We start from the raw sequence: 13,944 nt of genomic DNA, 5'->3' as shown, positions 1-13,944 counted from the left end.
TAGTCAGGCTGGTCTCCAACTCCTGACCTCAGGTGATCCACCCACCTCAGCCTCCCAAAGTGCCGGGATTACAGGTGTGAGCCACCATGTCTGGCCTTTTTTCTCTCTCTAAAAAATATTTTAAATTTTTTTAAATGTTAGTTTATATCTTTTATTAACTCATACACAGTTAGTTGTCTTCTGGTTTGTTGAAGCAGTAAGTCAGACATTTGCCACAATAATGTCTGTCAAAGTGGCTTGCCATAAACACTCCAGCACCACATTCATCAGAAGGGCACTCTCGACAAAAGCAACTAATTTTGCCGTTCTCATCTACCTTATAATATTTCAGGATAGCCAGCTTAACCTTCTTTCTCTTGTGCTTACTCTTCTTGGGAGTGGTGTAAGACTTATTCCTTTTCTTAGCACCACCATGAAGTCTCAACACAAGATGAAGAGTAGACTCCTTTTGAATGTTGTAGTCAGACATCTTCCAGTTGCTTGCCAGCAAATATTAGTCTTTGCCGATCAGGAGGAATTCCTTCCTTATCCTGGATCTTGGTCTTTACATTTCCTATCGTATCGGAGGGTTCAACCTTGAGGGTGATGGTTCTCCCTGTAAGGGTTTTCACGAAAATCTGCATTTGCAGATGGCGGATCTTTAAATTTTTTTTTTGTTTTTTGTTTTTTGTTTTTGGGACAGAGTCTCACTCTGTCACCCTGGCTGGAGTGCAGTAGCATGACCTCGGCCCACTGCACCTCCATCTCCCGGGTTCAAATGATTCTCCTGCCTCAGCCTCTTGAGTAGCTGGGGCTATAGGCATATGCCACCACGCCCAGCTAATTTTTGTGTTTTTTGGTAGAGATGGGGTTTCACCATGTTGGCCAAGCTGGTCTCGAACTCCTGACCTCAGGTAATCCACCCGCCTCGGCCTCCCAAAGTGCTGGGATTACAGGCTTGAGCCACCGCACCTGGCTTTTTTTTTTTTTTTTTTTTTTAATACGATGGTGTCTCGCTATGTTGCTCAGGCTAGTGTCAAAACTCCTGGGTTCAAGTGATCCTCCTGCCCCAGCTTCCCAAGTACCTGGGACTACAGGTGCATGCTGCTGCACCTCGCTTTTCTGTTTGTTTTGACCTATGTTTTTCAGGTAAGAGGTTTTCCTCAAATGTCAGATAATTCTTAGTGGTCCACTTAAATTTGAATGAGACACTAAAAACGTGTTCAAAGCTCTGTGAATGAGGCAGTAAAAGTTTGTTTCAAAGCTCTTTTATTTCAAGAGTGGAAGTAAAAAATCCATTGACCTCAGGTGATCACATAGTATTAGAGACTTATCTGCTGGTACCCGTAAGACTTTTCTGGAATATCTCAGTTTCTCCAGAGACATATCTGTAAATCTCTTGCCTGGCTGTTGGTGTTGTGGATCAGAAGAAGGAAGGGAAACTTGGTCTTATGGTTCAGTCTGCAGAGTTTCACCTAAAACCCTAGTCTTTTCTGTGCCTAATGTTCTCTACCTCTGAGTCTCCAGTTCAATTTCTCTAGAGAATAATCCTGTAGATTCCTGTGGAGACAGAATAGAGGTCTGTCATCTGATCCCATAGAGTGGGGGTTGTGTGGGGACCTGAGGATCCTAAGACTTTCAGATCACCCACCCAATGCTTCACCCCCACTTCCCATTCTGCCTGTGTCCTCAGTTGCTATGTATTTTAGATCAGATTCTTTTAAGTGTCTCACTGCAGGTCCTTATGCTTGACCATCGTCCCTTCTGCTGAGTAATTTGTCATCCTTCATATATTGTGGTTTACAGTTACAAATGACTGCTAGTTTTACTGATGATGGAGTTTCTGTTTTTTATCCTCCCTTGATTTGGGGTGATACTTGTTTTTTGTTTGTTTGTTTTAGTTTTTTGTTTTTTCTGAGACTGAGTCTCGCTGTGTCGCCCAGTATGGAGTGCGGTGGCGTGATCTCGGCTCATTGCAACCTCTGCCTCACAGGTTTAAGTGATTCCACTGCCTCAGCCTCCAGAGTAACTGGGATCACAGGCACGCGCCACCACACCCAGCTAATTTTTGTATTTTTAGTAGAGACGGGGTTTCACCATCATGGCCAAGCTGGTCTTGAACTCCTGACCTCAAGCAATCCACCTGCCTCGGCCTCCCAAAGTGCCGAGATTACAGGGGTGAGCCACCACACTCAGCCAATCTAGGGTGATATTTGAAAGAAAGAAGGCAACAAACACCATTTTTAAAACTGAAAACTTATATTAAACTTAATGGTAAAGTAGGACTTTTACTTTCTCAGTGAAATATTTCTTTTTCTGAACAGTTTTGTCTAAACTGACATATTACCTTTCATTTCTGTGTTTTGATAAATAAACCCTTATGTTGACAAAACAATTAACTGTCATTAAGAAAAATAACCAATTCTAATGCTTTTCTGTTGATGGGAATACTGACTTTTATTATTTGTTCAGATTTCAAAGCAGATTGTTATGTACACCTTATTTAAATTTATTCCCTACCCACTGAGCAAGAATAGGTATTATAGGAAAACTACCAATTTAAGAACTCAAATTTTTATCTCCAGTAATCTAGTGTAATATAATTTGCACGTTATTTTTTCTTGTTTTTATAGGTTTCTTTATGGAATGGCAAAGACTGAAATTGCTGAAAAATATTAAACTGTGGTCTTTCTCTTCCCCCAGGTTCTTTTAGAGCAAGATATATTTCATCGTTCCTTGATGGCTTGTTGTTTGGAAATTGTGCTCTTTGCCTATAGCTCACCTCGTACTTTTCCTTGGATTATTGAAGTTCTCAACTTGCAACCATTTTACTTTTATAAGGTGAGATGAAAACAAAGTTCTGTTATGAGATGAAAACAGTGTTTCTCACAGAAACATTGTATTTATCTTAGTGCTGAAGAAAAACACTGTTGTGATATCTGGAAAGTGTTTCCAGATGTGTTCTGAAAATATATATTCCTGGCTAGGCATGGTGGCTTACGCCTGTAATCCCACCACTTTGAAAGGCCAAGGTGGGAGGATCATCTGAGGTCAGGAGTTCGAGATCAGCCTGGCCAAAATGGTGAAACTCCGTCTCTACTAAAAATACCAAAAAAAATTAGCCAGGCATTGTGGTGAGCACCTGTAATCTCAGCTGCTTGAGAGGCTGAGGCAGGAGAATTGCTTTAACCTGGGAGGTGGAGGTTTGCAGTGAGCGGAGATCATACAATTACACTCCAGCCTAGACGACAGGAGCAAAATTCTGTCTCAAAAAAAAAAAAAAAAAGATAATATATATTCCTCTTGGGTGAAACCAAGAACACAAGAGAGAGTTGAGCATACAGTGGCTCACACCTATAATCCCAGCACTTTGGAAAACTGAGGCTGGAGGATGGCTTGAGTCCAGGAGTTTGAGGTTACAGTGAGCTATGATTATGCCACCACACTCCAGCCTGGGCACCTAAGCAAGACCCTGTTTCAAACAAAAAAAAAGAGAGAGAGAGAGAAGGTGAGAGTATCAGTAAATTAAGTCAATCTTACAGCTTCAGTTCCTTTGTTAACACGGACTTGAAAATGTGACCTGGAACTAGTACTTAACTTCAAATTTTCCATATTTATGAATGAAAATTATAATCCTATTAAACAAATGCATGATGAAGAACAAAAAACGCTTTCTACCAAGAGGAAGGAAGACCTAAAATTGATTTTGGTGGTGGTCTAACTAATAAAGCTGTAATAATAGATTATGCTTGTTCCCCAAGTTTGAGCTAATTCAGTGTGAATGAATCTTACTTACCTTACCTTTATTTTTCTTGCTAGAACTATTTTTGTTAATCTTTTCAAAATAAAACAGAGGTCATAGCTATTGAACTACATCATCACCCTCAATAACGTTTAGTCATCACAGTCAATAACGTTTAATGTTACATAGTAGCAAACTTTAAGACTAATGCTACTGTTACGCTTCTTGGCATGATTTAGTTAATATTTAGTCATCTAGGTACTTTTCTACTGGTGATAGAAAAATTGGTTTGAAGAGTTAAATTTTTATACCTAAAGTATGCCTGAATTAAAGTTGTAGAAAATGCAGGTCATTGGAAAGCTTATCTGTGTGAATTACTGAGTGTGATTAAAGTATTTTTAGGTTTCTTAGGGAGAAGTGATTCTACTATACACTCACTTTAATGTTAATGTGTGTATTCAACTTTTGCCATTAGGAAAAAGTTTAGTTTTGTCAACAACCTCATAGTAATTGGTTTTTATTTATAACATCCTTATTTTATTCAAGCAGCTAAATGCCTTTTTTTTTTAATAGAGACTCGGTTTCACTATGTTGCCCAGGCTGGTCTCGAACTCCTGGTCTCAAGCAATCCTCTCACTGTGGCCTCCTAAAGTGCTGGGATTACAGGCATGAGCCACTGTGTCAGCCTCCTTTGTTTTTTTAAACGACATAAATGATATGTGCTCATTGAAGAAAATCATAAACATAAATGTGGGCCAGGCACGGTGGCTCACGCCTATAATCCCAGCACTTTGGGAGGCCAAGGCGGGCGGATCATGAGGTCAGGAGATTGAGACCATCCTGGCTAATATAGTAAAACCCCATCTCTACTAAAAATACAAAAAATTAGCCAGGCATGGGAGCACATGCCTGTAGTCCCAGCTACCCAGGAGGCTGAGGCAGGAGAATCGCTTGAACCTGGGAGGCGGAGATTGCAGTGAGCTGAGATGGCGCCGCTGCACTCCAGCCTGGGTGACAGAGTGAGACTCCGTCTCAAAATAAATAAATAAATAAATAAATAAATAAATGTGAATATTAAAGTCATACATCATAATCTAATTATTAACAATCATATTATTAATATTTTGTGTATATAAACTTTATTCTAGATACTTCCCTTATAAAATGGAATTATAGTGTATATACGCAAAGTCACTTTAAATAGTTCATTCATTCTGTTATTTTGAGTTAGTGGAAAAAATAGTCTGGAAAGGAGCAATACATTCAAAATAGAACTAGACTTGGAACCCAAGACCTGACTTCTCCCACTGTTGGGCTGTTGACCAGTTTTCACCTATCGTTGCCTCAAGTTGTCATTTATAATATAAAACGTGAAAAACAGAAATATATGTGAACATATTTTAAAGAACTTAAAAACTCCTTTATAAATTAGAAGATGTTAGTAAGCCACAGAATTATGGTTCAAAGATGACTTTGGTTCTGTGCCACAGAATAAGGCCACAGTGGCCGGCCACAGTGGCTCACAACTGTAGTCCCAGCACTTTGGGAGGCCTAGGCGGGCAGATCACCTGAGGTCAGGAGTTCTAGACCAGCCTAGCCAACATGGTGAAACCTCGGCTCTACTAAAAACTACAAAAATTAGCCAGGTGTGGTGGCAGGTGCCTGTAATCCCAGCTACTCGGGAGGCTGAGGCAGGAGAATCACTTGAACCCGGGAGGCAGAGGTTGCAGTGAGCCAAGATCACACCACTGTACTCCAGCCTGGGCAACAGAGGGAAACTCCGTCTCAAAAAGAAGAAGAAGAAGAAGAAAGCCACAGCTAGTCCTACATGCAAGTCCAGACTAGAACTAACTGCTTGAAACCACATTGCCTTCTCACCTTTCTCTGCAGGTTATTGAGGTGGTGATCCGCTCAGAAGAGGGGCTCTCAAGGGACATGGTGAAACACCTAAACAGCATTGAAGAACAGATTTTGGAGAGTTTAGCATGGAGTCACGATTCTGCACTGTGGGAGGCTCTCCAGGTTTCTGCAAACAAAGTTCCTACCTGTGAAGAAGTGAGTCTGGGCAAGGCTGATAATCCTATCATTAAAAAAAAAAAAAAAAAACCAGCTTTATTGAGAGATAATTCCTATACCATAGAGTTCACCCATTTTAAGTGTACAATTCAGTGGTTTTAGTATATAAATAGATATGTGCAGCCATAACCACAATTTTAGAATATATTCATCACTTCAAAAAGAAACCTACATCCTTTAGCTATCACTTCCCTACCCCCGAATCTTCTCCCTAGCTGTAAGTAACCGCTAATCTACTTTCTGTCTCCATAAATTTGCCTATTCTAGATATTTCATATAAATGGAATCATAAAAATGTAGTCCCTTTTGACTGGGCATCTGTCACTTAGCATAATGTTTTTAAGGTTCATCCATGTTGTAGAATGTATTGGTATTTCATTTCCTCTTTTTTTTTAAGGCGGGGTTTCACTCTTGCCCGGGCTGGTGTGCAGTGGACAAACATGGTGCACTGACTGCACCCTCAACTTCCTCGGCCCAAACTGTCCTTCTGCCTCTCAAGTAGCTGAGACCACAGGCACATACCACCACACCCACACCCGGCTAATTTTTTTTTCTTTCTGTTTTTCTTTTTTTGAGATGGAGTCTTGCTCTGTCACCCAGGCTGGAGAGCAGTGGCACAATCTCGGCTCACTGCAACGTCTGCCTCCCAGTTCAAGCAATTCTCTGTCTCAGCCTCCCGTGTAGCTGGGATTATAGGCACCCACCACCACACCCGGCTAATTTTTTTTGTACCTTTTTTAGTAGAGACGGGGTTTCACCATCTTGTCCAGGCTGTTCTTGAACTCCTGACCTCATGCTCCACCTGCCTCAGCCTCCCAAAGTGCTGGGATTAGAGGCTAGAGGCTTGAGCCACCGCGCCTGGCCACACCCGGCTAATTTTGTGTGTGTGTGTGTGCACGCACGCATGTGTGTGTAGAGACAGGATCTTGCCATGTTGCACAGGCTGATCTCAAACTCCTGAGCTCAAGCAGTCCTCCCATCTCAGCCTCCCAAAGTGCTAGAATTGCAAGTGTGAGCCACCACATCTGGCTCATTTCCTTTTGTTGCTAAGTAATATTCCATTGTATGGATGCTACATTTTATTTATCCATTCATCGGTTGATAAATATTTGAGTTGTTTCCACCTTTTGACTTTTTTTTTTTTTTTTTTTTTTTTTGGGACAAGATCTCACTCTGTCACCCAGGCTGGAGTGCAGTGGCGCCATCACGGCTCACTGCAGCCTCAACCTCCCAGGCACAAATGATCTCCCCACAGCTTTCTGAGTAGCTGGGACTACAGGCACACACACCACACCTGGCTAATTTTTGTAGTTTTTGTAGAGATGGGATCTCCCTATGTTGCCCAGGCTAGTCTTGAATTCCTGGGCTCAAGCGATCCTCCCACCTCAGTTTCCCAAAGTGCTGGGATTACAGGCATGAGCCACCACAACTAACCCCTTTTGGCTATTATGATTGATGCTGCTATGAACATTCAGGCACAAGTTTTTGTGTGAACATATGTACATATGTTTTCATTTTTCTTGGAGTGGAATTGCAGGTTCATATGGTAACTCTGTTTAAGCTTTTGGGAAACTGTCAGACTGCTTTCTAAAATGGCTGCACCATTTTATTGTTCCTACGGTCAATGTAGAAAGATTCCAGTTTCTTCATATCCTTGCTAATGCTTGTTATTATCTGCCTTTTTAATCCTGCCATTCTAGTAGGAGTGAAGTAATATCTCATTGTGGTTTTATTTGCATTTCCCTGGTGGCTAATGATGATCAACATCTTTTTATGTGCTTGTAAGCTGTTTGCATATCTTCTTTGAAGAAATGTCTATTCAGATCTTTTGCCCATTTTGTAATTGGGTTGTCTTTTTATTATTGAATTATAGGAGTTCTTCATCTATTCTAGATACAAATCCCTTATCAGATAAATGATTTGCAAAATGTTTCTCCCATTTTCTAGGTTGCCTTTTCACTTTCTTTTTTTTTTTTTGAGACAAAGTCTTGCTCTGTTGCCCAGGCTGGAGTGCGGTGGCGCGATCTCGGCTCACTGCAAGCTCCACCTCCCGGGTTCACGCCATTCTCCAGCCTCAGCCTCCTGAGTAGCTGGGACTACAAGCACCCACCACCACGCCCAGCTAATTTCTTTGTATTTGTGATAGATGCAGGGTTTCACCGTGTTAGCCAGGATGGTCTTCCAAAGTGCTGGGATTACAGGCATGAGCCACTGCACCTGGCCTGTCTTTTCACTTTCTTGATGGTGTCTTTGAAATGCAAAATTTTTTAATTTTGATGGTGTCCAATTCAGATATTTTTTCTTTTGCTTGTGCTTTTTGATATCATGTCTAGGAAACCATTAAACTTACTTAAAAATTTTCAAATGTCTGTATAAAGATTGAACACTTTTCATTGGTGGTATTTAGAATTAAAAAAATAAAAAACAGAGGCTGGTGCAGTGGCTCATGACTGTAATCCCAGCACTTTGGGAGGCCAAGGCAAGTGGATTGCCTGAGGTCAAGAGTTCGAGAACAGGCTGGCCAATATGGTGAAACCCCGTCTCTACTAAAAATACAAAAAATTAGCTGGGCATGGTGGCACACACCCATAATCCCAGCTACTTGGGAGGCTGAGGCAGGAGAATTGCTTGAACCCAGGAGGCGGAGGTTGCAGTGAGCTGAGATCGTGCCATTGCACTCCAGCCTGGACAACAGAGCGAGACTGTGTCTCAAAAAAAAATTAAATGAATAAATAAATAAAAATTAAAAATGTATGCCCAGAGTTGTGCACAAATTACATTTTTAATAGTAGTATCGTGAGAAATTGTGGGGGTTTTTTTTGTCTACTTCTGTTATTCTTTTGTAACTCTTGTCTTTTGATTCTTTGTTTTGTCTCCTTATGTACTTCATTAATCTTCTTGAATTTTTCCCTAATCCCAAACTACTAGAACTGTCCAAGGCCAGGAGGAATTGGAAAGAAGATGGTTTCTTGAAATCTTTCTTCCATACTTCTTTGGTCTTTTGCAGCAGACAGTAACTTATTGGGCCACTCTTCAGTATTCATCAGTTTATTTCCATTGAAGAACTTCAGACTCCTTCAAGTTCAAAAAAGCTGTGAACTTGAAGAAGGATTAGTATTGAAGCCGTTGCTCTTATAACTTACTAGTTGTGTGACCTTGGGCAAATTTCACATTCAGATCCTCAATTTTCTCATCCCTAAATGGAGAATGATACTGCCTACCTCAGAGGTTTAGTTCTTGTGGTTGGTAACTTACCTATATAAATTATAAGGTTAAATGAAATGAACTCTTTCCATACGTTCGTTACCATTAAGAATTGAGCACTTTATCTAAGTTGTATTTTGTGAAGAAGTGAGAAAGAAATAAAATAGTAAAAAAAAGTTAAGAAAACACTTTTTCGGCCAGGCACAGTGGCTCACGCCTGTAATCCTAGCACTTTGGGAGGCTGAGGTGGGTGAATCATCTGAGGTCAGGAATTCGAGATCAGCCTGGCCAACATGGTGAAACCTCGTCTCTCCTAAAAATACAAAAATTAGCCGGGCATGATGGCACACACCTGTAGTCCCAGCTACTCAGGAGGCTGAGGAAGGAGAATTACTTGAACCCCGGGCGGTGGAGGTTGCTGTGAGCTGAAATCGTGCCACTGCATTCCAGCCTGGGCAACAGAATGAGACTTTATCTCAAAAAAAGAAAAGAAAACATTTTTAATAAGTTTTAATCAGCAAGTTTATCTATATGTAAATCAAAGGGTTTTTGTTTTCTACAGGTTATATTCCCAAATAACTTTGAAACAGGAAATGGAGGAAATGTGCAGGGACATCTTCCCCTGATGCCAATGTCTCCTCTAATGCACCCAAGAGTCAAGGAAGTTCGAACTGACAGTGGGAGTCTTCGAAGAGGTAGGTTCAACATTGGTAAAGGAATGAAAAAGTAACAAAGGGCATTTGGCTTTTTTTCAGGGAAAATTTTAAGTCTTGTGAGTATGTTATTAAGAAATCTAATTTTTTCAGCAGGATTCGAAAAGGAGCTTGATGCTTGTGCCAGCACCCCTGTGTAGCTCATTGTACACTATATTATATACTATAGTGTATTCTATATTAATAGAATTTTAAATGTAATGTATTTAATAAATATATGTAATCTTTCCTGAATGCTAATGGAGAACTGTTTAAATAAGCTAAAGTCAGGCACGATGGCATCTTTCTGTAGTCCTAGCTACTCAGGAGGCTGAGGCAGGAGTATTGAGGATTGTGTTTGAACCCAGCCTGGGCAAAATAGTGAGACCCCCCTCATGTCCCAGAAAAAAAGAAAAAGAAGAAAGGAAAAAACAAGATAAGTGTATTAGCCTCTTCTCACACTGCTAATAAAGACATACCCAAAATTGGGTAATTTATAAAGGAAAGAGGTTTGATTTACTCACAGTTCCACATGGCTGGGGAGGCCTCACGATCATGGTGGAAGGCAAAGGGAAGAGCAAAGGCACATCTTACATGGCAGCAGGCAAGAGAGCTTGTGCAGGGGAACTCCTCTTGATAAAACCATCAGATCTCATGAGACTTATTCACTATCAGGAGAACAGCATGGGAAAGACCCACCCCCATGATTCAGTGACCTCCCACCTGGTCCCTCCCATGACACGTGGGAATTATGGGAACTACAGTCAAGATGAGATTTGGGTGGGGACACAGCCAAACCATATCACTAAGCTAAATACCTACTTTTCCAAATTTCCCAAATTTATATTCTTCCTTTGCCTGTGTATGTCTCTGTAGAAAAACATTTAAAGCAAAATAAAATTTGTATTCTCTTTGGAATGCTTAAGTTCATCTAATAAACTAGTTATTTATACTCTTAAAATAGTTCATTTTGAGACTTACCAATGGAAAGATTTTAGTTCATTCTTCCTTATTTTTTCTTGTGATGTAGCGAGCTGATGTGTGTATCTTGTGGACTATATAGCGCTTGGATTTTAAAAAATCAGTTAAAATCTCCTGACCACATAGTATCCCTTAACAAATCTTAGATGAACAAGTATTCAGGTTACATAGTACGGTACATCCATTTTTGGACTCTGTGTGATTGTGTATGTGTGTTTGTCTGTTTGTCTGTCTGCAATCTTTGCTTTACATGCAATGCAGGATCATAAAAATGACTGCAGGCCAGGTGCGGTGGCTCACACCTGTAATCCCAGCACTTTGGGAGGCCAAGGCAGGCGGATCACCTGAGGTCAGGAGTTTGAGACCAGCCTGGCCAACATGGTGAAACCCCATCTCTACCAAAAACACAAAAATTAGCTGGGTGTGGTGGCGGGTGCCTGTAATCCCAGCTACTCAGGAGGTTGAGGCAGGAGAATCACTTGAACCTGGGAGGCAGAGGTTGCAGTGAGCCAAGATCACACCACTGGACCCCAGCCTGGCGGACAGAGCAAGACTGTTTCAGAAAAAAAAAAAAAAGGCCAGGCACAGTAGCTCATTCCTGTAATCCCAGCACTTTGGGAGGCTGAGGCAGGTCAATCATGAGGTCAGGAGTTCAAGACCAGCCTGGCCAAGATGGAGAAACCCTATCTCTACTAAAAATACAAAAATTAGCCAGGCATGGTGGCAGGTGCCTGTAATCCCAGCTACTCGGGAGGCTGAGGCAGGGAATCACTTGAACCTGGGAGGCAGAGGTTGCAGTGAGCAAAGATCGCGCCATTGCCCTCCAGCCTGGGCGAAAGAGCGAGACTCCGACCCAAAAAAAAAAAAAAAAGATTGCATAAGGTCAGGCACAGTGGCTCACGCCTGTAATCCCAGCAGTTTGGGAGGCTGAGGCAGGTGGATCATCTGAGGTCAAGAGTTCGAGACCAGCCTGGCCAACATGGTGAAACCCTGTCTCTACTAAAAATACAAAAATTAGCCAGGCATGGTGGTGCACACCTGTAATCCCAGCTGCTCAGGCAGCTAAGGCAGGAGAATTGCTTCAACCCAGGGGATGGAGTTTGCAGTGAGTGGAGATCGCACCACTGTACTCCAGTCTGGGGACAGAGCAAGACTGCATCTCAAAAAAAAAAAAAAAAAAAACAATGGCCGGGCGCAGTGGCTTACACCCGTAATCCTAGCACTTTGGGAGGCCGAGGCAGGCAGATCACGAGGTCAGGAGTTTAAGACCAGCCTGGGCAACACAGTGAAAACTGGTCCCTAGTAAAATACAAAAAATTAGGCAAGCATGGCAGCATGCGCCTGTAGTCCCAGCTACTTGGGAGGCTGAGGCAAGAGTGAGGCAAGAGAATTGCTTGAACCCAGGAGGCGGAGGTTGCAGTGAGCCGAGATTGTGCCACTGCACTCCAGCCTGGGCGACAGAGTGAGACTCCGTCTCCAAAAAAAAAACAAAAAACAAAAAAAAAACAAGATTGCATAAGATGTGAATACTCAGTCATTTTAATCAGTGGGAATAATTATAATTATTATAATTGTTTTTTGATCTTTACAAATCTTGTCAAAATGTTAAAAAAAGGCTCTTCTTTCTGTCAGTTATTAATGTTTAGAGAAATGAAAAAATAGTAAAAATATTTAGTATACTATAATTTAAAACTTCCGAAATATTGAGAATTATTTTCTTTTTTAAAAACTTACCAAGAATAGTTTAAACTGTGCTTGCCACCTTCCTCTCATATAATTTATAACTAAGTGAGCATCTTTTCTGTACCTTGACAGATTGTCATGTTTCTAAATTTGGATCCGCTTTACATTTGTATATTCATTACATTCTTATTGAGCATCCACCATAGCTGTTCCAGTACTGTGCTAAGAAAAGATCATTTCAATGGATTTGCAGCTAACTTTATGGCTTCAACTCGAGTCTTGCCTTGAAATGTCACCTTTAAACATGCCTAGTCAGATTCAAGGGCTTGCGTGGATTTCTTAGATATAAGGCATTCACATGGACTCTTGTAAAAGAGTAATGGAAACAACTATAGAAATTTGCACTTGTTTACTGAAGACAGGGGAAGTAAAAGCTACTTTCATAAGCCCAAGAATTACGGAGATATTTATTAAACTATAACTATTTTCCCAATCACCTCACTAATACAGAGAGCTTCTAAATCATTGCCAGGGGTCATTTTCATACCTTTTGAACATGTTTTGAAAATAGATTACAGGGCCGTGTGCAGTGGCTCACGCCTGTAATCCCAGCACTTTGGGAGGCCGAGGCGGGCAGATCACAGGTCAGGAGATCGAGACCATCCTGGCTAACACGGTGAAACCCCATCTCTACTAAAAATACAAAAAATTAGCCGGGCATGGTGGCGGTTGCCTGTAGTCCCAGCTACAGGCTGGGCAGGAGAATGGCGTGAACCTGGGAGGCGGAGCTTGCAGTGAGCCGAGATCATACCACTGCACTCCAGCCTGGGCAACAGAGCGAGACTCCATCTCAAAAAAAAAAAAAAAAAAGAAAAGAAAATAGATTACATGACTATCTAATTATCTAGTGAATGTAAAAATAAATAATGAAGGCCGGGCACGGTGGCTCAAGCTTGTAATCCCAAATGAGGCAGGTGGATCACCTGAGGTCAGGAGTTCAAGACCAGCCTGGCCAACATGGCGAAACCCTGTCTCTACTAAAAATAGAAAAATTAGCCAGGCATGGTGGCACATGCCTGTAGTCCCAGCTACTTGGGAGGCTGAGGCAGGAGAATCGCTTGAACCCAAGAGGCAGAGGTCACAGTAGGCCAAAATCGTGCCACTGCACTCCAGCCTGGGTGACAGAGCAAGACTCCATCTCATAAATAAATAAATACTTTTGTTTTAAAAGCATATTATTGACCTACCTGTAAGGAATAATTGGTTGAGGGAAGAATTGTGAAAAAAGATGTAGAAAAGGTGTAGGGTTGTAAGGGGCTAGAAAAACCCGTGCAGCTGGTAGAGAGGGAATGGAAAGCAGATCCTGTGAAAGGATAGCACAGGAAGAGAGGCAAAATCCATAATCCTTACTTTATTTTTGATCAACACAGTACTGCCAACCCTCAGATTAAGGCAAGGTAAGCAGATTTATATCATCTTTACTCATATCTTCTGATAGATTTACTAAAGATGATTCCATATCTACTAAATTAGAAAGCCAGAGCTACTGCCTTAAACTGCTTGGAGTGCAAATATTCACAAAGAGGC

The 13,944-nt window shown here is 41.4% G+C and overlaps 1 protein-coding gene and 1 pseudogene across 4 annotated transcripts in view; one reads left to right on the top strand and one right to left on the bottom strand.

Moving 5' to 3' along the window:
• Nucleotides 1-13,944, top strand: part of RBL1 (RB transcriptional corepressor like 1) — a 94,354-nt gene that overhangs the window by 44,672 nt on the left and 35,738 nt on the right. For all 4 annotated transcript variants that reach the window (XM_016937881.4, XM_001139919.7, XM_063802927.1 and 1 more), the window contains 3 exons: nucleotides 2,683-2,820; nucleotides 5,612-5,776; nucleotides 9,564-9,696. In XM_016937881.4, coding sequence (XP_016793370.1) covers nucleotides 2,683-2,820; nucleotides 5,612-5,776; nucleotides 9,564-9,696 — 436 coding nt within the window. The remainder of the gene's footprint in view (nucleotides 1-2,682; nucleotides 2,821-5,611; nucleotides 5,777-9,563; nucleotides 9,697-13,944) is intronic.
• On the bottom strand, nucleotides 143-668 carry LOC104003573 (ubiquitin-ribosomal protein eS31 fusion protein-like; annotated as a pseudogene).

This window comes from Pan troglodytes, chromosome 21, assembly GCF_028858775.2.
Source record: "Pan troglodytes isolate AG18354 chromosome 21, NHGRI_mPanTro3-v2.0_pri, whole genome shotgun sequence".
NCBI lineage: Eukaryota > Metazoa > Chordata > Mammalia > Primates > Hominidae > Pan > Pan troglodytes.
Note: the sequence above shows the minus strand (reverse complement) of the source record. Positions and strands in the feature narration are given on the sequence as shown.